Genomic DNA, 27,694 nt, shown 5'->3' on the forward strand with positions numbered 1-27,694 from the left:
TGGGGAAGTACAATGCATTAGAGTGGCTGTCAGATGTGGATGTGTGTGAGTGTCAAAAGAATGACATAGTCAAGTGTTTGTCATATTGTTTAGTCATATGACCTTCTCTGAAGATGACTGACATGATGTCAACATGCATAGTCTGTGACTTCATCACAAGAACCCCCATAACAGCATTAGACTTGCCATCACAGTGCTGCAAATGGCTTTATAATGTTTTCTGCTCTCTCAACAAGAGAATTTAAGGGGTAATGAACCCAGAAATAAATTCACTCTAAAGCCAGATGAGGTCCTGAAACTGGGAATGACATGAATGAATGTCAAAATTGGACGATTGACTACATATTTATGTTATGAGCAATATATGTTTTGTAGCTTGATTGAATATATATATGACCACATATATATATATATATATATATATATATATATATAATCTTCTTCAAATGTGTCAAGTGTTATCAGATTTATGCTGATAATTTGAAAAAATTGACCAGTATAGAGTTACGTATTGTGTAACTCAATACATGTCCAACTTTTTGTATCTGTATGTTTATATCAGTTTCCTCCTAGAAATCCAACAAAAACAGAGCAGTATTTCCACAAAAGCAAAATAAGCCATTACCATGGTAATTTCATAAGCATATTTGTCTTTGTAATGAACATGACTCTCTAATATATTTGCCTTGCAGTGGAGCCCACCAGCCCTCATGGATACATAAACCCACCCACCCACACACACTCCGATGATGGATGACCTCAAGAGCCTAACGCACTTGCCCTGGAGTGAGGAGAACAGAGCGCACATCTGCGATGACTCATTAAATACGTCCCCCCACCCCTCCATGCTGTCACAACGCCATCCTTATGCCATGCATTATCGTACACAACGCAAACACACAAGCGTACACGCTCACTGTGTTGTCATTCTGCTTTGTGAAAAGAATTGGAATGTATTGTACGGACGAGTAAACACAACAAAACGTCAATGTCCTTAGTCAGAATAGTGAGACACGGCCTTTTATTTTCTCAATAAACAATAGATCCATCATGTCCAACACTTTACTAGACTGGGAACCCCTTTAAATCTAGACAGAAGCCTCCATGTGGAAACACACTCGCTCTTTCATACACACTCATATACAAACAGAAACTAAGATGAATGTTGTAGGCCTCTAGAGTGCAGGATCAGTGTGTGTGTGTGGACAATTTGTGCCGTAAGGAGATTATCTTTAACTCATTAAACAGACCCATTTTCAAGCACTATAAACCCCCCCCCCCCCCCCCCCCTTCTCATCCCTGATACCGGTACACATCCATACACATCATGAGGAGGAAAGTCGTTTGTCTTACCCCAGTGCAGACGCCCTCCTCCCGGTCAGTCTGGCAGATTAAGATGGTAATGTGACCCCTGAAGAACATTTTCAAAAATACACTTTTATGGGATTATTATTTCACTGTGATCCTCGGGCTTAGCATCATTTAGCTTGGCATCAATTGGGAAGCATCACTAGATTGTGCTACATTTCTTAATGCGTAGCTACTGTTTAAGACCTGACACCAGATAGATGACTTATGTTAACGATTCTATTGAATTTGAGAAATATTTGGAAAACAGAAATGCAATTTGGTTGCCAAATTTCAACTTTCAATAATGGTCTAAAACAAAACAAAACAAAAAAATGTTGTAACATATTTTATTTATTCTATACTCTAAAAATGCTGGGTTAAAAACAACCCAAGTTGGGTTGAAAATGGACAAACCCAGCAATTGGGTTGTTTTAATGTTTGCCCAACCTCCTGGGTAGTTTTTATTTAACTCAACTGTTGTTTAAAAATGACTGTGGGTCTGTTTATTGATTTAGGGTTCATTTTAAGACAGCCATATAGTAATTTTTAAACAATAGCTGGGTTAAATAAAACTCCCCAGCACGTTGTGCAAACATTTAACCCAACCACAACCCTCAAAATAACCCAATTACTGGGTTTGTCCATTTTCAACACAACTTGGGTTGTTTTTAATCCAGCATTTTTTTGTGTAATACACTTATTCAGGTCTAACGAGCCTTAGTCGATGACTTAAAGGAATAGTTCACCCAAAAATGAATATTCTAGGTGTATATGACTTTATTCTTTCAGCTGAACACAATCAGAGTTACATTAAACAATATCCTGGCTCTTCCCAGCTTATTATTGTATTTAAAATGCTATAAACTACAATTATAGCTTCTGGCAACAGCTGTACACGTGTTAATGAGAAAGTCAAGTTCCAGTGGAAGGGTGACCTCTGACCTGACGTATGACGGCTCTTTTGTGAACGCACATTTGGCCGTTACCGGAAGCCAGTAATAACTGTTTATAAAGTTTTAAATATGGATATTTTTCTTTAAAAAATCCTGCCGCTTCGCTTCAGAAGGCATTTATTAACCCACTTGATTGGGTTAATTACTGGATTACTTTATGGATTACTTTTATGATGGATGGATGCTTCAAAAACTCAGGCTAACTATTCAACGGCATTACAAAGAGCTAGGATATTATTTAATATAACTCAGATTGTGTTCGGCTGAAAGAAGAAAGCCATAGACATCTAGAATGGCTTGAGGGTGAGTAAATTAATTTATTTTTGGGTGAACTATTCCTTTAATTGGCTTATAAGAGTCGTTTGTTTGCAAATCGGACTTCACTGGTTGCACTGCATATTTCAGATACTCTAAAAAAACCCTAGCCCGTTCACACCAAAAATGATAACTATAAAGATAACTATATTAACATCCACAAAAGTGGGCAATATTATTCTGTTTATTAGCCTATAAGAGTGCGCTCCAGTTTTGTCATCTGCGGCTCTATAAAGAAGAATGGATCCTGATTTGCTGTCAATGTTTTTATCATTCTTCAGCTGGAAAAAATAATTCCGAACGTGATTCCAACAGTTTTGTTTCTCTGTGCCGTTATTGGTATAGTTGTGGTGTGGTGGACTCTGGAACCGGCACCATTCGTGCTAAAATTCATGATACACTAGTCGTGCTGTACGTGTTTGACTCATAGAAAATGACTCATAAAAATTATTCACCAGTGAATCAGATTTAAATTGCAGTGCTTAATCCAGGAAACACTTTCAGAGTATTTTAGAGTTCAGTGGCATTGGTGCAAGAATGCACTTGTGTGAACTGTTGATGAAATCAAATGTCATGAAAAGTCATTTGGTTCTGGTAGGTTTGTTGTTTTTTTTAATGTCTCTGGTTTTGAATAATAGCTTCTTATTCCCAACACAAATAATGACTATGTTTTTATTTTGCGGGTGAAGTATTTCTTTAATAAACACGGATAAAACATTGATTTTAATGTTTTAATGTAGCCTTCTCTTTGAAAGAAAGAAGCAAAGAAAGAGAACAGAACAGACAGAAAGAGAGAGACTCTTTTCTTACACAACAATTGTGGAGAACAAGGGCACATTAGACACACTCTCTCTTGCATTCACCTAGGGATGCAAGCAGGTTAAAGCAATTTCCTTGGCTGTGATATCACACCTCAGTGCTGCTCTCAGCTGTGAAGAGAATGTGAGAAAAATACATCATGAACAAAGAAAGTGAGGAGAAAGAAAAGAGAGAAAATCAATCAAAAGAAATGACAGCGTGTATGGGTCTTAGATGCTTGAGTCACTTTTGATGAGTTTGTGCGAGTGAGCATCTTTACTTGAGCGTGATACACACACACACACACTTCTCATTACACATGCACATGATTTGTCTCATTGCATGGATGCTCCCCAACTGCTCCCATGAATCATGCGAAAGTTTAATGACACCCACACTGGCCCTTGCTGGGGGATGGGGACCCAAAATGACATCACCCTGAGAGACAGGGGCCTTTGTTTGCTTACTGTCACTCCACAAAGACAGCAGAGGGGGAGACCCCACCTCAGCGATGTGCATCTCTACTACAAAACAATGGATGTGAGAAGAGACACGTTAAATATGCAGAGACCGCCAACTTAAAGCATTAAAAATGCATTGGTTACAAAAGCTCTCAAAGAAGGCTTGCTAATTGTGCAGACTTCATGAGTTTTAAATGTGTGTCAGATTTAGGTCAATACAACTTTAAAGGTTTTTTCTGGGTTCTTCAGTTTGTCTGGATCTTTGAAATCCTAAAGTTTGGGTTCAGTGTAGGGTCATTTTCTCTAGTTTACTAATTTTCACCCATGGCTATGTTCTTGGATGAACTCTTAAGGGTAAAGTGCAGAATTTTAAATCCTATTGTAATTTATTCACCACACTTCATGACAATGAAAAAACATGTTTTTTTTCTGATAAGATAGATCAAGAAACATTTATTATTATCAATGTTGATGTGCTGCTTAATATTTTTGTGGAAACTATGATACATTTTTACTTACTTTCTTTGATGAATACAAAGTTAAAAAAAACAGCATTAGTTTGAAATAGAAATCTTTTGTATCATTATCTTTATTGTCAGTTTTGATCAATTTAATGTGTCCTTCATTGTAAACCCTATAACGCTGAAAATAATTAATTAGTTTGAGTAGGCCAAACTTAAATTACACTTATTAGTTCAGTCAAATTCACTTTTATGAGCATTTAGTGCTTTCTTTTTCTTTCAAGTTCACAGAACTGATATATTTTAAGTAAACTGAACTGTTTCATTGTTTTGAGTTTTATTAACTCATTTCCTTTAATTTAGACAAACTTAAGTTTAACTGAAACTGGGCTGGGATTACTGTTTCCCAGCATGCTTTTGCCCATTACATTCGAAAGGGAGAGTAAATGCTGAAATTAAGTGTTGTTTGTTTTTTTGTGTATGTGTGTGCGCAAGATTAATGTTAAGTGGGAGACTTAGTAGTGATTAATGTTTCAATACGCTAATTCAGAAGAGTTTGTAATGTGGGTTTTTGTTGCATGCAGGTTTGAGAGCAGGTATGTTAAATGTTTTATATTTCTGTACTAATTTAGCAAGTGCTATATCATGCTATTACAAACATGTTAGCAAATTAGCTTTTTCCTCAATTAGTTCGTTATAGCTAGCTAAATTTCCACTAATAAAAACGTTTGTTTACATGATACATGATAAGTTAAATGTATGAATTAGTTCATTCCAATTTATTAACAATTACAAAATAAACATCTGCCTGTTCTGTTTACTTAAACTTTGAATTTCTTAACTGAACAATTAACCGATTGCCTCATTTATTTATTTATTTAAAATTTTCCCAACTTATTCGGGTTGTTGCAATACATACAAACTCAATTTCGGTACCATTCAGTAGATGCCCAAATCTTTAACCTGAAAATAAAAATGAAAAGGAAATGGATGTCTTGATCTGTAGAAAAATAACAACATCTTTAAGCAAATATGGTCCTTCTCACTGTTTACCTCATGACAACTTGGAATGAGTTTGGGCTTGTGACTCTAAAAGAATCTGTGACGTGTGTCAGGTTCGTGCAGGTCATCCGCGGCCTGAAGCCACAAATCAGGCCACGTTTCAGTGAACTCAGATGCAGCGTACAAACAAATTCAGCCACGTGATCACTATCCTCCTCTTGCTGCGAGTGTGTTTGTAAACACTGCATCAGTCTGGCTGGAAATATATCAAGGCTTATTGTCTAGCAAAGAAATAATTAAAAAGGGCCCCATCACGTTTGACTAGTCTGTGCAAGTCACTGCTGCTCCAGAGAGACAGAATGAGAGAGATTCCATACATAACAGATGAGGAGAGACGAGGTCAGCCGGAGAAGATGTATGTGGGTCGCTGTCAATGAAAGAGAATGGATGAAAAAAAAAAAACTTTAATAGTAATAATCTTGAATATTGTGGTCCCTATATGGCTCGGGTGCATCATTCAATGCAAGTCAATATTTTCTGCAGGGTAAAAGTCATGCAAGAGCATTTATTCCTGATGATCCAACCTGATTTGAGGTTGTCTAAAGTTTAATACTGGTTTGAAACAAATCCTCATTCATTAATATAAGCAATACTTGCCTTAGTAAGCTTTATGCATACATGCACCTTGAGAAATTAGGACTGAAATCTGGTAACACAAAACCCTTGACTTCCTGTTTCACTCCTTCAGCAGTGACACAGGACTGTAATCACCAGTTCACACATTTTGCAACATGAACCCGTACACAACGGTGCAGGTATGTTCTACCCAGCATACATCACAAAAGAGTGAATGCATGCAGGCTAAATACTTCTATAAGTAGGTCAGTGAGACTAGCACTGTTCCTTTCAAATACTGTGCATAATAATCACATTATGATTATTCAAAGAGGGCATTTTCTGCTATGATGCATGCAGCAGTCATTGTTTCAAGCAGTATCATCACAATTCACTGTAACTGTTGCCCCGAGTCACTTTGCAAGTGTGATCAGTTTGATGGTTTCAGAAAACTGGGTGTGAATACAGAGGCTCCCTGTGAGGTTGACACTCTGGTAGAGACCATGGGTTATTCTGAAGACTATTTTTAAACTTCTAGCGAAGCCGAATCTTTTCAAGCTGACAACTTTCATGTACAAGTCAAAGGTTCAGACCTACTCACGTTTTTCTCATTCTATTTTTACTTTTTTATGTGGGAAACTGTGGGAAATATTCTTTAAACAACAACAACAACAAAAAACAATTTAAAATAAAATATTTAAAAAGCACTAACATTTTAATGTGTATCCCTCCCACATTAAAATGAATTGGTAACACTTTACAATAAGGTTTCATTTGTTAACTGTATTAGTTAACATGAACTGCACTTCTACAGCATTTATTAATCTTAGTTCCTGTTAATTTCAACGTTTACTAACACATTAATAAAATAACAAAAGTTGTGTTTGTGAACTTACACGAACAAACAATGAACGATTATATTTTTACTAACTAAAATACATTGCTCATTGTCAGTTCATGTTAGCTAATGCGTAATCAAATGAGACCTTATTGAAAAGTGTTACCAATTAATTAAGTAAAATGTTAATTTAATGCAAAGAAGAATATCAAACAGTCTCTGCTTTTGATGAAAAGATTGTTAGGATCATCAATAGCAGTGTTGAGTATTAATTTATATACTCAAATTTCACAGACAAGGCTTAAGCTAGTCCCAGACTAAAATGCATGTTTGAGCCGTTTTAACTGAAAGCATGTTAAAATATGTCAGTGCCACTGTTTTGTCTAAAGATGCACATCAGTGATGTTTTTTTTTTTTTTTCCCTAAGGAATATTTATAAAAGCTACTTAAAAGTGAACTAAGGTCTAATCCTGGCTTAATCTAAGCCCTGTCTGTGAAACCGGGCCCATTTATTAAAGGGTTAGTTCACCCAAAAATGAAAATTATGTCATTTATTACTCACCCTCATGCCGTTCCACACCCATATGACCTACATTAATCTTCGGTACACAAATTAAGATATTTTAGTTGAAATCCGATGGCTCAGTGAGGCCTCCATAGGGATCAATGACACTTCCTCTCTCAAGATCCATTAATGTACTAAAAACATATTTAAATCAGTTCATGTGAGTACAGTGGCTCAATATTAATATTATAAAGCGACATGAATATATATGACTTATATAGTGATGGCCGATTTCAAAACACTGCTTCAGGAAGCACCGTGTTTTGAAATCGGCCATCACTAAAGTCATTATTTAGGGTTTTTTTGGCGCACCAAAAATATTCTCATTGCTTGCCTAATATTAATATTGAACCACTGTACTCACATGAACTGATTTAAATATGTTTTTAGTACATTAATGGATCTTGAGAGAGGAAGTGTCATTGCTCCCTATGGAGGCCTCACTGAGCCATCGGATTTCAACTAAAATATCTTAATTTGTGTACCGAAGATTAACGTAGGTCATACGGGTGTGGAACGGCATGAGGGTGAGTAAAAAATGACATAATTTTCATTTTTGGGTGAACCCTTTAATATTTTGAATTGGCTTTTATTTTTATTTATATATCACTTTATTTTTGCTTTTGTCATTTTTATTCATTTTTTTTTTTAAATATTTCTATTTAGCTTAATTCAGTTTTAGTGATTTTAGTATTTCAACTTATTTGATTTCAGTTGATTTTAGCTTTAAAACTATTAAAAATTCTCATTATTCACAATAGATCACAATTTCAACACTGATTGACAGACAGTTCAAAATTGACTAGGCCACCTTAATTACAACTCATATTTGAGTACATTTGTATTAAAATATTCTACAAAATTAATAAAAAAGTTATTATAGCCGAATATTAAAATAAAGACTTGAGAGGGGGAAAATCCCCCAACCATCCAGCTACTGCAGTATTTACTGTTGTTATGAAGAGCGGTGTGTGTGTGTGTGTGTGTGTGTGTGTGTGTGAAGTGTGACAGTGCAGCACTGAAGAATAAAGGCATTACTTCCCCCTAGTGGACATTCTGAGGCAATGACAACACTGTAAAACCTGACCCCATTTTTCCCTTTAAAAAAAATCTGTTGGTTTGGTTTCACATTCTACTGCTGAAATCTATAATCTATAATTAAGTCTTTCTAGTCTATTTTTAAAACCAGTCTATGTATGTTTACTGGTGAACAAACAGTCTGATTTCGAAAAAGGCGTTAGGCCTGTGGAAAACAAAAGTTTTATTTTGTATTTCTCTAAATAACAGCTGCAAACGCAGCAATGGCTCGTTAAGGACAATAAATCCAAAGCAAAAAGTCAAATTATCCGAAAGAATTTCTAAATTACGGTCTGACTCTGGCTGAGGTGTAATTGTGAGGCGCGCTGCTATAAAAGAGTTCAAGCGGCAGCAGCGGCGCGTTCCGCCGCATCGCTCACTCCCTCTTGGCAGGGTTGGATGCGGCAGAAGGCGACGCTTCGCTTTTGGCAAAGTCAGAGTTTAGCACACAACCACAGGCGGCAACGCAGACAAACGCAGCGTCGACCATTCTGTGTTTACAAACTAGAACGGGTTTATCACTAATTATAGTGCTCATATTTCATGGCTTTCAACATTAATGGAGAGATTTATCAGATGGGAGAGATGAACAGAAGAAGCAGCATAAAGCAGCGACAACAAAAAAGTAAAAATATGTACATTGATAGACAAACCCAATAAAAAAAATGAAAGAAAATAAATAAATAAAAATACTATGGTAATTTATAGTAAATACTAGTGTTTTTGAAACATACTATAGCAAATTATATACTGCATTTACAACACTTTAATAAACGCTACAGCATACTGCAGTATTACTAAAATGAACTGATCAACTGTAATAAATACTGTAGTATACTTTAGTTTTACTATAGTAAACTGTAGTGTATTCATTGTAGTATAATATACACTATAGTTGTAGAAATCTTAGTACAGTATTGGGTAAAGTAGTTTGTTTATATTACTATAGTTGTTATATTAACAGCAACTATAGATTTACCACAACAAATTAATTCAAGTACTTTAATATAGTATGGTTCAAAAACACTATAATATTTGATATAAATTACTATAGTATTTTGTCATGTGGGGATATTAAACCTGTAAAATGATTGTCCAAATAAATAAAAATAAATAAGAGGGAAAAAATTAACTTGTAATATTTAAAAATGATTGGTTTCTAAAGGTTTCAAATGCTACAAGTAAATTCAGGTATCACAGCATTGTAATATAGCCTACAGTATAAAATTATATTTAAGTAGTTGCTAAAGATTACATCTAATGGTGAGGATTATTAAAAGAAATATGCATGCATATCACAGTAAAATCCCCAACTCTGTTCAGAGTACATATGGTCCCTCTCTAAATGGTGTTAAAGTAACACTGAACCAGAGTTAAAGCTAATGAGATAATTAAGCAATTAACAAGGCTGTGACTGAAGTCAGTTGTAGTTCTTGTGTTCCTCTTTTCTTCAATGATTCTGCTTGTTAGCAGCAGGTGTTCATCACTAATGCACAATCATCAATTATCTCATTAACTCTGGTTCAGTGTTATTTTAACACTATTTAGAGAGGGACCATATGTGCTCTGAGCAGAGTTGATTTAACTCTGTATATGTAATTACACAGCAAAATCTCCAATTTCAGATGCTTCTAAATTAAATCCCTTAAAAAAAAAGCCAATGTTATACAATATATTGAGCATCCCCATTTACAAACCAAAAAGCAAGGACAAGTCGAATGTTATTTTCAGTTCTTGTTTAATTTCATCTCCTGACATTGCTCCACAAAACAAAAATCGCAAAAATGAAACACTTATTATTATTCAAACATCTATGAAACATACAAGCCCTCACAGTGTTGTCAGGTCTAATCAAACAAAAACAGATATGTCAAACCAATGAACTCTTTAAGGCATAGAACGGAATACAACATCTTCTAATAGTCTTTATGAGCCATGTCTAAACAACGCTGGGAACGACGACATCTCAGTTATACTGTTAGGTTTTTTTGGGAAACAATCATAAAGGGAAGGATTTAAAAAGATGCATCCATAGCACTCCCACAGTGGGGCAAAGAATAACAGCTCACAGCCAAAGTTGCCATCTAGAATTGCTTTCACAAAGAAATATATCTATAAAACCATGCATGCCTGTACAGTGTGCCTCAAAGAAAACAATTGCAACCAAAACTATTTATAAAAAGAAAAACAATGAATAATTGCTAATCAATTTTAAAAATTAAATTCAAAGTGAAAGAGGCTTGGCTAGGTTTCCCTGCTTGCTTTGTTCATATTGACAGTATTTCATAAATGACTAGTTCTTAGTATTATTCGTTAAACCACTGGCTTCAATATACTTTAATATGTACACTTACAACAGAAAGCTAATCAAGCGAGTTCCACTGTCAAGTAGGTCAGTATCTGGCAAGGTTAACGGTTCGCTTTAATAGAATTACAGTATTGAATTCAACAGTACAATGTTAAAGATACAAGGGACAGCCAGACAGACGGAGAGAGAGGAGGTTTGAGGGGTTGAGTCCCAGTTTGAAGCGGGACTAGCACCATCACGGCAGGTTAAGCAGTCAGAGCGATACAGCGGTCTTAAACTGACAAACATGCGAAAAGGGCTTTAATTTGTGCATTTGAAGGTGTACGACAGATGTCTGCTGGCTGATTTCATACTACGTTTTAACCGCTGGTTCAGATTTAAAAATGCGGGTCCATCTTTTCACATACTCGAGTTTGTCGTAGTGCTTTTCTCCTTTCCAATAAAAACTATTTTGCAAAACAGAGAAAAAGGCGATTTAAAAAGGAAGAAAATCAACTAAAACACTCAAATTCAAAAATCCAGCCGCCTCGTACAATTTCAGTTAGTCTGTCAGCAGAGACATCAGGGATACAGGAGTTCATGAAAAATGAGGGGAAAAAAAAAAAAAAAAAAATGCCTCACTGTTTAAGACTGCATACTTTATTCCTAGACGAATAGCAGAACAACGGTAAAACACTTTTCCGGTTATGAATGGAAGTACAAAAGGAAGGAAAACCTGCAAACAGAACCTTGGATGAAGACAGTGAAACTAAGCTAGGCGAAAATAAAACAAAACAACTAAAAAGGTAAAACCTAAATGGTGAATTCAATTTATACAAAAGCGGTGCTGGTCCTGACACGTGGCCTCCTTGCCCTCTGGCAGCTAGGAGCGAATTTCCTCAGCGGGCTTTCTGCTCTGGTCCTGATGGAAGGAACAAGGTCAAAGCACAAAATCAGCTGTTAATATAATACTCTACAGAAATGTAATGTAAACTGGCAACCCTTTCTATCACACTTTATAATAATAACAATAACAATAACAATAATAATAATAATAATAATAAAAGTCAACAGATTATTCATTTGGCCCTTGCATGTGGTTATAAAAATATTTTTTTTTGTTATTACATACATTTCTTTTTACATTTCATATACATTTCATTTTGTGACTAATTGAGAGAATAAGAAAAACTTTTGTCTGATTTCATCTTGATTTTTTTAATTTTTCTTTAAAAGATATATTTTTGGCATTTTTGCCTTTATTGTGATAGAACAGCAAGCAGACAGGAAGCGAAGTGGGAGAGGGAGGGGGACGGGATCAGGAAAGTTCTCGAGTCAGGACTCAAACTCAGGTTATGTGCCAGCACTCTGCCAAAGTCCCTTTAAAGGTGCTCCATGTAAGTTTTTGACTGTACTAAAGCATAAAAATACTACAATATGTTTGCAGATATTTTATTAAACATGCTCAGTTCACATACTCGTTTCTCTGAAACATACAGCCAGTTATTTTACTTTGAAATTTGCGTTCCGTGTCGGAATTTCTGTTTTTGTTTTGGTCTGTGCAAGACCGCACGTTGCCAATTTACCCAATAGTATTTCGCCACTCCGGGTTGCCAGTTGGCTGAAAACACATGCAGTGAATTGCAGCCATGGAAGCCAGCTAACAAACTGGGTCAGAGATCGCAGATTCTACCCGACCTAAAAAGCCTCAGCATCAGCCTCGGGAGCATATTAAAATGCGGTATCAACTCATCATAAATCAACTAATTATATTAAAGTTAAGTCTCTTCGCCTTCCAATGTCAACTGAGCTCGCTCCTGTTGCGTGTCTTCAAACTGGCAACCCGTGAGAGCGTAGAGTCTGAGGAGGGGGGGCGGGGCAAACAATATTTTGAATTTGAACTGCAGTACCCATTTCAACCACTAGCTGTCATTCTTACATAGAGCTTGATGTTGAAACAAATGTTTGCTTTTTTCTTTAGTTGAAAAGCATCCAGAAATATGCCGTCAACTGTATTTATTAAAAGATATTAGCTAATATGTTAAAGTGATAATTATTTCATGTTAAGGCCAAGAACTGATAAATGGCCATTAATAAAATTACATACTATTTTTCCAAAACAAATTATAAATAAAGACTAAACTCAAATAATTTTTAAATACCACAAGTGTATTTGGACATCACAAGATTACATAAATGTACAGTATGAAAAGTGTATTTTCATTTTATAGATTTTATAGTGTTAAGTTGTTAGTGTTTTTAAAGATCAGTATATTTCACCCAAAAATTAAAATTGTCATTACTTACTCACACTCAAGTGGTTCCAAACCTGTATGAGGTTGTCTTCTGTTGAATACAAAAGAAGATATGAAGAGTTTGGTTCCAAAACGCTATAAATCTATTTTGATTCATTTGAGTAAAAAATTTGTTTTCTTTACCAAGAAAGAGGCAAGATGAAAACCACTATTTTCTGTTTTAAACTTTCACATAGCATCTTTAGGTTATAATAACATTAAAAATTCAATTCCAGATTTTGATGTATTACAAGAAAAATGTATTACAAGAACTGTTTTTTTCCCCCCAAAATGCAATAAATCCATTGAATCAATATAAAAGTTATTTTTCATATTGAAACTGCTGAAAATACACAAGTTGATCCACATATATGACAGCCTCTGAACTTAAATTACTAATCTTATATACAGGCACTGGACTAAAACAAGTCACCACTCCCAAAACGAATTCATCTTGTTAATGCTATAAATTAATTATTTCTCTGTTTGTCATTTCCGATTAAAGAGTATCTGGCGCCACCACACAGTTAAAATAAAACATTTGCCGAGTACATTGGAATTAACTGCATTTACCCAGGGGCGTCGCTATACTGGTGCGACAAAGTAAAATATAGCTGATAAATCCTTGTCTGACAGTGCAGATTTTAGCAATCATGTTATGTTGGGGTTTTTTTCTATCAGATGTTTAGAATCAAAACTAGCAATGCCAGATTCGAGAATTAATCATTCTTGGTAAAACGGCTTTAAAAACTGTTCATGATTCAGTTTTGGGGACCGTGACAGAAGTTTGATTCTGTAGTGTGAGAACAAGCAACAGTCGGCATTTTTTCTCCTCCCGAGTGCCTCAACTTCTTAATCTCACATAAATGATTACATTTCGATGGTTTATGTGTCTTCCCCACCGCAGAAACCACCACATGTTCATCGATGCCTTCAAAATGATTAATTCTTCTGTTTTTGCTGATCACAAAGTAGATAAGGAAAACTAGGATGCTGAGTGTATTGAAAGCGCTGCCATTACGGCTTACAGTGCGTGGAATGGCGTGCAGTGATTGGTTGAGCAGATGTATCGCATTCTGCAGAGAAGGGAGACTGGCATTTGTCACGGTTTGGAAAGATAAGGAGAAAACATGACAGAATAACACGGCGGATATCACATTTTTTTGTAAAATTAAAAACTGATTTTTCAATACCGACCAGATGCCAGATTTTGGCAAGAACTCAAATTTCTTTTTTTCTTTTTTTTTTAAATGGCATTTATCACGTTTTGGAACCAAACTCTTTTGAAGAATGTTGGTAACCATCACCGATTGACTTCCATAGTAGGATATAGTAGTAATAATAATATGGAAGTCAATGGCTACCATCAACTGTCTGGTTACCAACACTCTTTAAAATATCTTCTTTTGTGTTCAACAAAGAAACTCATACAGGTTTGGAACAACATGAGGGTGAGTAAATGATGACAGAATTTAAATTTTTGGGGTGAAATAACCCTTTAAGGGAGTGTTAAATGATGGTAATCTAAACAAGCATAATTAAAATGTCTAATACTGAACAAACTAATATCAGCAAGTAACCAATATGGTACTAATATTTCGTGCATCTCCTTTAGAAATAACATTTCAATCCACCTGATTGATCTTTCCTGGCTGAACGTAATGACTGATGTAATGTGCGGTTACCTCAGGAGGGGGAGGTCTGACTGTAACGGGATGAGAGGAACGTCGGGGCGGGGAGCGTTTGGGTTGAGCTTGCTGCTGTACCGTGTCGTAGTACGTCACACCACCGTAGACCTGTGACTGTGCCTGGAGAGGGATCCACAGGAGGAAGTCAAGCATTCAGAGAAGCACAAAAATCCTGAGATACTTAATACTGGAGTGTCACAGGCAGTGCTGGGTAGTGACTGATTATAAGTAATCTGGGTTACATAACCAGATTACAAAAATTAAATACTTGTAAATGGACTACATTTTAAAATGATCAAAATCAGACTACAATTACTTTTTATTGATTGTTTCATAATCACAAAATAGCAGTAAATTAAATAAATTTGAAATTGCACACAGAGATTGCCTCTAGTCAGACGCCAATAATTACACAATTGTGAAGCCACACAGCATAAACGATTATAAATATTTTATAGTTTTAGTATTTTAGTAAAGTGTTTTATTTTGGTTGTTTATAATTTATAATTTATATAATTTATCATTTCTCTTTGTATTTTTGTATTAATATGGCACAAGATTATCCTGCTCAAATCTATGATAAGTTAGGTCGAAAGTAATTAAAAATCAATCCAAAAGTAGTAGATTATATTACCTAAAATGTGTAATAGATTACATTAACTACTATTGTCATCATGTAATTTGCATTCAGTATTGGACGACATTTTGCAAGTAATCCACCCAGCACTGATTACAGGATGCAAGTAACACCTTATTTACAGTCAAACAGGCTCACCTGGGGGTTGGGGTACATTGGAGGTAGCGTAGCTCCGGCTGGGTAAGGGTAGTTGGTGTTTCCAAACGTCATGACGCCTGGTGGAGGGTAGAAGGGTGGGGGTAGCAGCTGCTGTGGAGGCGGTTGCCCAGGTGACAAAGAAACGGGTGGAGCGGCGTAAAGAGCCGGATTGGGCATTGGCCCTCCTGACTGGTGTGGATGCAAGCCTGAAAGGCAGAAAATATTTGAAACCTTAATTTTGAAATTACATCAAAACTTCCTTTTGGGGCATTAACACAAATGAGGAATCATACATAAATGAAAAAAAAAAAAAAAAAAAAAAAAAAAAAAAAAAAAAAAAAAATCGAATCTATCCATTGGTTGTATGGATGTAGGCAGATCTGAATGTGAGCTTGCTGTCGATTGTCAGACAGGGGCAGGGTTTAAGCAGACAAAATGATTGGAAAAGTCCTGCATGTCACCAGAGATAAATCAGTCATTTCAAGATTGAAATAATGACATTCTAAATAAAACTTAAACTGGGAGAAGAAAAAAAAAAAAAAAAAAAAAAAAAAAAAAAAAATCAATCTAGTAATATGCATGGACGAATCGTTCCCAATAAGGTCAATGACGTGCATTTAGCAAAGAGCCAATTTTAAGCAGATGTTCACATTTCTCACCTGGGTGACCGGGGTGGGTGGGGTGTGGCAGGTGCATCTCAGGTTGAACAAGCATGCCTTGAGGGGGCAGCGCTGCTGGACTGTCTCCATGCGTGTAGATTGGTCCCTGGAAAGACACTGCATGGAGAAATGATAGTCATTATCTTGCATGTACGATCACCATAAAAATAAGTAAATAAATATTACTATATTCAGTAGGTGAATTTAGAACACACACACAACACATTTAATTTAGAACTGCCCTCTACAGGCCAAAAGGAGTACTGCACTCACTGGGTTCATAATAATGGCCCTCCATGACTCCTATGTGCATGGGCGCAGGCTCAGGAACTGGCCTCTGGCGCTGTGATGAATACCTCTTAGCTCGGCCACCACCAACACTCTGATAACAAGAAATAACTGATGAAATACGAGGCTGTAATTTAACTCTCTAATCAGTGCCTGTTTTTAGATTATAAAAATAAGAAATATTACATTATTATAATGAATCCCTATAGACTCATTCACACCACATGCAAAATGTGCATTCAGCCTGCAACAAAGCAATTTTTATTCTTTAATTGTACGGTCCTGTGTTGAAGCAAGGTGCAAATAATTTATGTACTTGTGCCTAGGTCAGTGATTTGCTAAACATTTTCCGAATTGGCCTTTACTGAGAAACATCTAAGCGGTAGTATAGATGGATCTTTTCTTCCATACTATGATGATTCCATTCGAGTGCAACAGAAATTTTAAAAAAGGAAAAATGCAGAATGTGAACTTCAGTTCTGAATTTTGAGATGGACACAGATGAACATGAGCTTGCAGAGGTGGGGTAACATGAAGCATTTACAAACATTATAAACACTATATATTAGAGTTCCCCTCATTTCACAACAAATCCTTTAAACTTAATTTCATTTGCAGTGAAACAAATCCAAATGTTTTGCGTACTTGACATTAATTGCGTTATAAAAGTCACTTTGGAATGCAAGTCACAGCACATGATAAAAAATAATTAAATTAAAAAAAAGCAACATATTGCAGAAAATATGGTACATAAATTGTTCACAATAAGATCTATAATATGCATTTAGAAAATACAATAGAATTGTAAATGAATCATGAAAATAAATTTTGTTTAATCTTTGAAGTTAAGGGTCTTGGTAATTATTAATTGAGCAGCTGACTCACCATATCCTCCATGTTTCCATACTGTGGAGGGCCTCCTGCTATGTGCATGGAACTACGGATGCCTGTTTGGGACAAAAATGGAGAAAATGTAAAACCACTGTTTGTAAAATGGTTGTAAAACAAACAGTGCTTCCCACTGATTTGAAATATACTTGCAGTGGTGGCCGGGTGGAAAATCCTCCTATTACCCATGGCCAAAAATGGTCTACTACATCAAGTGACAAACAACAAATAATGGGTGATTTTTAACAATCATTAGCCTAATTACATAGGCTACTATTACATTTAAATTACATACTAATATTATGCACTATTATGCTTTATAAATGATGCAAAATTACAGCATTTAAATAGTAGAGTTCTCCTTTGTCATATAGTGTCCCTCAGTGAATGGGACAGATTTTACTGACACTAGTAAAACATATGTATTGAATAATGTGTCAAATGTTTTTAGGCTTTTCTTCCTGTGGGGGAGCATCAGCCAGCCAGAGACTACAATAATTTACTATGAATTAAATGGAAATAAAATTAAATACAATTTATTGTGTAACCAAAATACCAATAATGCCCAGAAGAAGAAAAAAAAAAAAAAAAAACCTTAACGTGTGACTTAATTATAAACAAGCCCAAATACACGGACTGTTATTTTGAAATGTCTATACTTTTGCAGGCTGATCCTTCAGATGAGGGGGGGAGAAAAAAAAAAAAAAAAGCATTCTTACAACCGTCTAAAACATTATATAAAGGCATTAAAGCAGACATTGTCATAATTCAACTCCAGTTCATTAGCAAATCGCTTGGAAAACACACCGGAGGGATTTTACAGTTTTACATTTTACAGTTCGCACACAGAAGCACCCGCACTGTCGAGCCCTGTCTTTGTGAAATATCTACCATGTCTCTGCACAGGCCCGGCACCACGAGGGGGCATTGCACCCTCAGATCTGATTTGTGCCCCCTCAGACAATCGGAATATATCATATAATTCATGATATAGTCAGTTTGTGAATATTGTGAAAAACTAAAACGTGATACCCGTCATAGTGTGGCTGCATGACGCATCGCCAAGGAATTTAAAAATAATGTTTAAAAAAAAATGGTCGCTGTAAAAAAAAAAAAAAAAAAAAAAAAAAAAAAAAAAAAACACCTCATGCTGGGAGCTCAGCTATAATATAGAGCCACCCCCCCCAATGTTAAATCAGTTCATGTGAGTACAGTGGTTCAATATTAATATTATAAACCGACGAGAATACTTTTGGTGCGCCAAAAAAAACAAAATAACGACTTTAGTGATGGCCGATTTAAAAAAAAAAAAAAACTGCTTCATGAAGCTCTGGAGCGTTATGAATCAGTGTGTCGAATCATGATTCGGATCGCGTGTCAAACCGCCAAACTGCTGAAATCACGTGACTTTGGCGCTCTGAACAGCTGATTCGACACAACGATTCATTTATGCTCCGATGCTTCCTGAAGCAGTGTTTTGAAAATGGCAATCACTATATAAGTCGTTATTTTGTTTTTTTGGTGCACCAAAAATATTCTCGTCGCTTTATAATATTAATATTGAGCCACTGTACTCACATGAACTGATTTAAATATGTTTTTAGTACCTTTATGGATCTTGAGAGAGGAAGTGTCATTGCTCCCTATGAAGGCCTCACTGAGCCATCGGATTTCATCAAAGATATCTTTGTGTTCCGTAGATTAACGAAGGTCTTACAGGTGTGGAACGGCATGAGGGTGAGTAATTAATGACAGAATTTTCATTTTTGGGTGAACTAACCCTTTAACCCTTTAAGACCTGAATGCTTTTTTAGAGTTTTTTTTTTCTGAGCGACTCACACAAAAGTAAAGACTCATAACTCCAAAACTCTAGTAAGGAGAGTCAAAAGTTAGGTATCATTTGATAGAAAACATTTTAAATGTTCAGAAAATATAAATTACATTTGGACATTTTCTTGCTGAGAAACAGCTGATAAAAGAAAAAAATATATATAATTTTTTATTTGACATGGAATAACTCAATAAGATCGCAAAAAAAAAATTCTTTTTTGGTGATGCTCTCCTACATGTGAGCTGCATCTGGTTCAAATTTCGTGGTGATAGCATAAAGAATAGTTTGAAAAAATTGTTCATTTTTTCCACAGCCAGGTGGCGCCAACGGGCGGTAAACTCCGGTTTAGAGGTGCTTCTCAGCACTCGTTAGGAGTTTTTCAAAATGGTTAGATGCATTAAAAAAAACGAGATTCTAAGCTTTAAAATATCTATTATGTGTTATTCCACGTTGGAAAACAAACATGGATGGGTCCGGGAACATTGGATACACACTGCATCCCGGAGAGATGAGAGACATGTTTTTAGCCAAGTATGTTAAATCATTCCGTGAGTAATATCTTGTGATCTTCGCAATATATGACTTTGGATTCATTTTAATCTTGAGAATCTGCTTTAAATATTGATGTGCAATTTTTTATGATCTGTGCATTTTTCATGAAGTTATGAGCACGTGAAATATACATACTTGTATTCAGTTAGCGGCTGTGTTATTTTTGTTGTAAACGCATATTACTCAGGCTCATTAGAGGGTGAAAACAACGCAACAGAAGCATGTTGGAGGATTGATATGAAAGTTTAAAGTCTCTGGTTTTGTATGCAAAAAGAAGTTTTGTGCTACCTATATGGGTTCAGTTTTTATTGGCTTTTAAAGAGAGACACGCAAATGGGAGCGCCGACGCTCCATCCGGTCTTAAGGGGTTAATATACCTGGGCAGCCTGCCCAAGTAAAGTCTATGTGTGGAAAGCACTGATAAATACACAAAAAGGAAATATTACCTCTCATCTCAGCCTGCAGGTAGGAGGGTGGGCTCTGGGCCCAGTTCTGCCCTGCCAGACTGAGGCGGGCCAGGTCCTGGTCGAGCCCCGTTAGTCCTCCTTGTGTTCCTGCATCACTATGCTCTTGCCACGACTCGCTCTTTGCTGCTGCTGGGGTTTGCTGGACGGCAGGCGAAGAGTCATCTAACGACGCCTGCTTACCGAGATCAGACGTTCGCGTTCTAGTCGCCCTCCGCACAAGCGAGTACGATTTCTTCTCCACCGTCCTCTCTTGAGGCGGAGATGATTCTCTCATCTGACCAGCTGCACTGCCCCCTTCCATCACTGGGCCTGGATCTTGCTTTCGTGGTGACGGAACCCGTTCTCGCTCCGTCTTGTAGTGGTGAGCGGTGTATGTAGTCGTTGCTGTTGGAATCTCACCCTCTTCCTCTTCTTCCTCGCTGCGGATGTCCTCCACCACCACGGCTGGGCTACGGTCAGCGTGAACAGCATGAGAGCCACGGCCCCTGAGCCTCGGGCCCCTTTCACCCTCCCCAGACTGTGGCCGCACACCTCGAGGTGGCGGGCCGTCTAGACTGGGCTTCGGGTGCCCTCGACCTTCTGTCCTGTGGGGGGCCGACGAGGCTCGACTGCCCTGGAAGCTGCGCTGTGGAAGTTGAGTTGAGGGTCGCCCAGAGGGTTTGGGTGCTGCAGGGGGAGCAGGAGGAGGTCCTGACTGTAGGGTAACAGACTGAGGGGTATTGCGGTGGCCAGGTGGAGGCCCCTGCCATGTTGTACGCACAGGCTTCTCTCCGTCACGGTGGCGCCTAGGCTCCCGACTGGGTGAACCAGAATATCTGCAATGAAACATGGAAATATTAGTGGGTAATTCAATATGCATGACTTGGGGGGGGGGGGGGGGGGGGGAAAAAAAAAAAAAAAAGTAAGTAAAATTACTACAATTTGAAATAACTTTTTTTATATGAATCTATTTAAAATGTAATTTAATCCTGTGATTATTAATTTGAATTTTCAGCATCATTACTCCAGTCTTCAGTGTCACATGATCCTTCAGAAACCATTCTAATATGATGATTTGATGCTCAAGAAACATTTCTTTTTAATGAATTAATGTTGAAAAAATGTGCTGCTTAATATTTTTGTGGAAACCATGATACTTTTTTTTTAGGACAGAACAGAAAGTTTAAAAGAACATCTTTGACATTTGAAATAGAAATCTATAACATTATAAATGTCTTTACAGTCACTTTTGATCAATTTAATGCAATAAATAAAAGTATAATGTATATACAATTTATAATAGTATATAAGTAAAATAAATGATGAATAAATTTTTTTTAATTTTTTATTATATTAGGGCTGGGTGATATGTCGCATGAGATTATCACGCGCATTTTGTCAGTAAAGCCGGTTCCCTGATTACCTGATATCAAATGGAGCGGCATTTAATAGACAGAGCCGTAGATCACTGACAAGCTATGCAATATCACGTTCATTATCGCAGATGAATCGCCTTCGATAATGAACGCGATATTGCGTAGCTTGTCAGTGATCTACGGCTCTGTGACAATCACATGCGATATATCGCCCAGCCCTAGTTATACGATATGTTCGTTTTTAAATAATTTGTTGTTTTCCATTTGTTTAATCAATTTAACTGAATGGACTGTTGAACTGGCCCAGATGTCAACCTAAAGCTAAAATAAACAATGGATGCTTCCTCTATGACAAAATAAATAAATAAATTAATTAATTAATTAGTTAAGCAAGTCTTTAAATAAATTATTATTTCATGGAGATACTGTGTAATGATTTTTTTGGACAGGAGTTCGTCCTCATCTTTTTCTGTCTTTAAATTTTTCTATCACTACATACATACCCAAAAGTGCTACAACTAAACATATTGGTTATATTTTACCAATACTGCCAAACATCAAACTGCAAAGAAATAAACATGACCTCACCTGGGTTTTCGGGAGCGGTACGACCGTCCGTCACTCGGCCCTGTGCCGTTGCGGATGTCATAACCGTAAAGAGCAATAAGCTCTTCGCGGGACTTTGGCGCCTGCTCCTCTTCACGGAACTTGTCGTGTTCCCATCGGCCCTCGTCCTTCCACAACTTCCTGTGTCTGCCTTTAGGCCTGGTGACAGATGGGTGCGTAGAAAGAGAGAGAATTACGTGAGATTTACGAACCATATAGTGCGTGTCAGTTTCAACACTTGAAACTCATCTTCAACTAATTTCATTAATTAAAATATGATTTTATAGCTGAAAAGAAAAACCGTCAGGTCTCTCACCTCTCCTCCTCTGTAGCCTGGCCTCTCACGTCATGCTCAAAGAAAAGGCCTTTTCGGGGGATGTATGCTGGATTCTTCCTGTCCTCATCATCATCCAGCTTCTGGCCTTTACTTCCCGATTTATTTTCAGGGTCCTCTGTGCTCTCCTGTAATCATTTACGAATCATTAAGTTTCGGCTTAAAAATTATTTACAATTAAGAATATCAGTGTGATTTAGCATCGTCAAGTTTGTGGCGCTGTGTCCAAGGAGTGTTTTAATTATTTCTTTCAAACTAAATGTTCTTGCTAATACAATGCATTCAAACAGTGACTCATCTGAGCTCATCGCACTCAATCATACTAGCATACATTTGATTACCTCATTACACTAGTAATTTTACAGTTACTGCTATCATAATAATACACTTACTCGTAGCTTTAAAATTCTACACATGGCACATTTAACATCCAACAACTATATTTTAGTCAGAATTATGCCGCCCCAATTATATTGCGCTTTGTCCGTTTAGCATGGCGGAGCTCGTTTACTGAAGCCTAAAGTTTAGCGGAGACTTTCTAACTTGTACAGATTGAGAACATACATGTGAAATGCAAGTTATGCACTGACAAAAACCACATCTCAAACACACAGCACATGTATCTGTTAAGAGCATCTGACGGGGCAATCCGCATTGAACTATGCGTGCTAACATATCTTACAAGTTATTTTGAAGCCCTTAATATAAAGCATGTCTCATATTTAGGACATATTGGATTATGCACTTTTTCCTCTGCTTTTTTCAGATGCGCTCGTTATAAACTAGGCAACTGTATATCAACATTAACGGTATTGCCTCATCCTATATCGTTTATTTATATTGTACAAACCTGATATACCACCCAGCCCTAGGAAAAGATGCAATGTTCTGTTCTTCCATACCTGTCCGTCCCCACTCTGTCGCTCCCCAGCTAGATTCCCCTTCTCATCTGTTTTAACCTCCTTGACCTCTTCATCTCTCTCCTCCACTTCACCAAGCTCTGCTTCACCAAGCTCTGTCGGGGCATCTGCAGCAGGCTTCGGTTCTACAGCAGGGCGGGAGGCCTCGTCATCACTGAAATGCTCTCCTTCCTCCTCTTCCTCTCCTCCCTGAGAGGAACACAAACACCAAATAACAGCAAATTCTCAGGTCAGGAAACAAATCAAAACTGCTCACACAGCACATCAATTTCCATTCAAGTACAGCCAATTTTTACAAACACAAAGCTATAAAACTGCAAGAACAAATGGTAACACTATTTCACAGTGTGCTTGTTACATGTTCTAACATAATTACAAACAACTAACACTAAAGTACACATTTGTCAATTAATATTCCGTAGTAATTTGTGCATTTACACTGTAACAAGCACACCTTAAAATAAAATGTAACAATATCAGCATATTTGAAGCAGAATGAATACAAAACAAATGTTTCCCATTAGCAAAACAAAAACTTATTAAAATGGTTTTCATTAACTGAACCAGGCTGAAATAAATAAAGCGAAAAAATCAATTTGAAATGTTGCCTTAGTGAAATTAAGTACTAAAACTACTAAAACTGAAAAAAAAAAAAAAAAAAAAAAATCTATATAGAAATATTTAAAAACAAATTACAAAAGCACAGAAAATTACTAAAACAAATTAAAATGAAAATTGAAAATATAAAATAAAACTAAATCATATAAATAGTATTTTTTTTTTATGAGAAATATAAGCATCAATTGATTTCACTAAATCAGGAATAGGCGAGAACTGTGCAAAAGTTTTAGGCTACCACCAGCTTTGTTATTTTATCAGTTTTAATAACCATCCATATAAATTTTTTGGTCTTTATTATGATACAAACTGAAAATACAGGAAATGTGTACACAAAACGCAAAAAATAAGAACAAAATGGCTTCTTTATGCAAAAATTAGTATCTTCCAGTTTCTAAAAGAAGAAAATCTGAGAACCTTCTCATCAGATTTTGAAAGTTATCTTGGCCTTCCAGTCCTTTTCCATCCCATTTAGGTTTAAGAGAGCCAGGTTCCTGCTATTGATCAAGTGTAAGGCAAGGACATTTTATACTTGTCGTTTTCTTTTTCTCTTTTTTAATACTGCATACAAATTTCCTGTATTTTCTGGTTATATTCTAATAAAGAGACTATTAATTATATATGGTCATTACACCATTGCTAAAACAACATCTAAATGTACTGTATATTACAACAGTTATTTCATTTCAGAAAATTAAGTCATAATTTAGTCAAATACTTAATAAAGCATTCATGATCTCATGCGTTTATTTTCACTATACATTATCTGCACCACAAGACACAGTATACTGTATGTTATTACAAAACAAAAACATGCCCAACTTAAAAAGAACAAAGACATTTTTCAAGGAAATCTCTCCTAAAGCCAGCATTTTGAAACCGTGAGCAGACCGTGTTTGTCTGCAGAGAATGAAAGCATAAATAAATAAATAAAAACCTTTACGTAGGTCTGAACGATAGGAAAGGGTTGCTAGGACACCAAACAAAGTGGAACGAACATCAGCATCCAAGACAGCCCAGACTAACCCGATGAGCTGAGATCTACAACCCCATCCAATTTCACCACAACCTCATAGCCAATGAACCCGAGCGCGCTCTAATTTGCCCAAATTACCTAATGATACATCCTGCAATCATCAAAATGCTACTTGCATTAAAAAGGAAGAGTAGCAAAAAGTGAGGATTGTGCATCATACTACTAAAATTAGATGAGGACTACAGATGCACTAACAGCATGGGGCTCGGCATTGGCAGTACTTATAATGCCACAAGATATAAGTGAACCACATTTATTGCTTACCCAGCTGAGTCTCAGTTCTTTCTAAATCATAAATCAGGCAGGTCCATTTCAAGCTTCACATTTTAAATTAAACCACCATAATTATCACACTCTTAAAGGATTAGTCCACTTTCAAATAAAAATTTCTTGATAATTTACTCACCCCCATGTCATCCAAGATGTTCATGCCTTTCCTTCATCAGTCGAAAAGAAATTAAGGTTTTTGATGAAAACATTCCAGGATTTTTCTCCTTATAGTGGACTTCAATGGCCTCCAGACGTAGCGGCTATTCCGTTTTTTCCGCAAGTAGAATAGGGAAAGTGTAGAACATACAGCGTAAGCTTTTTGAACAATACGGAAAGCGGAAGCATGTGCAAGGCGATATTTTGTGTTTATAAAGCATATACAGTTGTATTGTTTTTGAAAATGACAGATCGTTTCGTTAGATAAGACCCTTATTCCTCGTCTGGTATCATTAAAAGCCATTTGAAGCTGCACTGAACCAATTTTGACCTTCAACCGTTTGGAGTCCACTTAAGTCCACTATAAGGAGAATAATCCTGGAATGTTTTCATCAAAAACCTTCATTTCTTTTTGACCGAAGAAAGAAAGACATGAACATCTTGGATGACATGGGGGTGAGTAAATTATCAGGAAATTTTTATTTAAAAGTGGACTAAATCCAAATTCTCCACAAAGAAAGGGTAGTGCTCTCACAACGACTGTGCGAGAAAACTGACTGCCTGCAATGGAGACATTTCGTACCCCACACACACCAGCCACCAGTCTGGATCTGTACCGATTCATCACTGCACTTACAGCACTGACTGAGTTCCCAACAAGCCCCCTAAATAGTGTTGCCATAGAGACTTACCTCTGTGTGTGATCCATTCTCCTCCAGATCAGCGCTGTCATAGTCTGATAGCACTGCTGAAGAAAAGAAGTCAGCCATTTCAGCAAGTCTGAGAGCAAATGACTACAGAACTAGTCATCAAGAGTGGCAGTTCATAGTTATTTAACATATCCACACTAAAATGGCTGCAGTTCCTGAACCTACTGGACCACGGGCATAATTTGAAACTTGTGAGCTTGTCAAAACATACAGTAGTAGCAAAAACATAAAAGTGAAAGAGATACACTCACCTTCACCAACACCATCTTCACTTTCCTAAACAGAAAGAGATCAGAATCAAACAAAGCACACTTAAATCAACAAAAGCCTCGTTTAAAAATGAGAAAATGATCTGAAACCAACGCTCAAGAAAGGGAAACTTCATAATTCATAACATACAGTGCATCCAGTTTAAAACAAAGCTGAACTTCCTCTTCTTGGTCAGCAGATTTCTCTCTTCTCTTTGCGGAACGGCGCAGTCAGAGTAACAGATCAGGTGTCAAACATCTAGGAACCTCAAATGTCATTTGATTTGCTTATCAAATATCTTAAACAAGATATCTTCTTTAAGCCAACCGGATGCATTTGCCATTACATGCAAGAGCTAATTCACCTTCGTCCACGTATCAAGGTAGATCAGCATTTCTCAGCCCTATTCCTGGAGGTCCCCCAATGTACTACACATCTCAGGGGTCTCCTTAAGCTTTAGGGAGCCCGTTTAGTGAGCTAATGGGGTGAAAAATAGAGAAGGCATCCAAAATGTGCATGGCAAAGGAACCTCCAGGACCAGGATGGAGAACCACTGGGATAAATGATGGAAAGCAAGTCATTTTAAGGTCAAAAGAGGTCAACACCAACTATTACATTTAAGCAAAAGCACAGACAAGTCAGGGATTGTATATTCCTGTAAAATAACTATGAACAGGCGCCTGCTACACACTTGAACATCTACCTCAAGTGCTGGAGACCAAAAAAACCCATATCACATGAAACGTCTACATTTATATCAAGTGTTTAGACCGTTTGAAACGGCATAAAGCGCACACACTCAGATCGGCCCTGGTTATAAAAGCAGATTTACAGCCACACACTCACACACTCCGACTCATCGTCTCTTTTGGTGGCGACGCGCTCCGCTGGTGATTCGACCGGCTCGGGATCTTTTCCGCGAGGCTTCCGGCCGGCCGAGGAGGATCTCCCACTCTCGGAGCCCGAGGCGGACTCGTCCTCCTCCTCACTGTCCTGAGAGGCGCGCCGTCTCCGTCGCCGCCGGTCCGCCATCTTAACTCTCAAGGAATGGAAAGCGGATCTGCGCGGGGGATTGTGGGGGCTCGTAAGTTCGTCATATCCTCTTGTTCCCTGCTGCGTCAGAGGAGGCGCGCGCGAGCGGGTACTTAAGTGACGAATGAGAAATTCATTATGCGCGGTTTCGTTTCTGTGAACCCACAGGCTGGGATATAAATCACAGTAGTTACAGCTCTGACTAAGCCTTAGCATGTTTCATCAGTTTTCCTTTCATTCTGAA

The 27,694-nt window shown here is 37.1% G+C and overlaps 1 protein-coding gene across 4 annotated transcripts; it reads right to left on the reverse strand.

Annotated features, from left to right (window-relative positions):
• Positions 1-10,156: 10,156 nt before the first annotated feature.
• Positions 10,157-27,513, reverse strand: casc3 (casc3 exon junction complex subunit). Of its 4 annotated transcripts, none has more exons than XM_048198183.1 (14): positions 27,265-27,513; positions 26,421-26,445; positions 26,152-26,207; positions 23,362-23,568; positions 22,442-22,587; positions 22,108-22,284; positions 20,144-20,979; positions 17,312-17,373; positions 16,412-16,520; positions 16,139-16,255; positions 15,480-15,685; positions 14,702-14,824; positions 13,034-13,068; positions 10,157-11,644 (listed from the first exon to the last, which is right to left on the reverse strand). In XM_048198183.1, the coding sequence occupies exons 1-13, from the start codon at positions 27,448-27,450 to the stop codon at positions 13,036-13,038; spliced, it is 2,283 nt and encodes a 760-aa protein (XP_048054140.1). In that variant the 5' UTR covers positions 27,451-27,513; the 3' UTR covers positions 10,157-11,644; positions 13,034-13,035. The 4 variants fall into 4 exon arrangements, with proteins under 4 accessions (XP_048054140.1, XP_048054134.1, XP_048054128.1 ...); XM_048198177.1 differs by having other exon boundaries at positions 13,030-13,068; XM_048198171.1 differs by lacking the exon at positions 13,034-13,068 and having other exon boundaries at positions 26,152-26,204.
• Positions 27,514-27,694: the final 181 nt, after the last annotated feature.

The sequence above is a fragment of the Megalobrama amblycephala genome, linkage group LG1 (genome assembly GCF_018812025.1).
Source record: "Megalobrama amblycephala isolate DHTTF-2021 linkage group LG1, ASM1881202v1, whole genome shotgun sequence".
NCBI classification, from domain to species: domain Eukaryota; kingdom Metazoa; phylum Chordata; class Actinopteri; order Cypriniformes; family Xenocyprididae; genus Megalobrama; species Megalobrama amblycephala.

Excerpts from the sequence above, each read along its gene's own strand:
- casc3 (XM_048198163.1), bottom strand. The coding sequence starts at position 27,450 with ATGGCGGACCGGCGGCGACGGAGACGGCGCGCCTCTCAGGACAGTGAG. Across the intron at positions 14,825-15,479 it reads CAATGTACCCCAACCCCCAG|GCACAGTCACAGGTCTACGG; the intron begins GTGAGCCTGTTT and ends ATCCCTCTCCAG. Across the intron at positions 11,645-14,701 it reads TCAGACCTCCCCCTCCTGAG|GACCAGAGCAGAAAGCCCGC; the intron begins GTAACCGCACAT and ends TCCTTCCATCAG.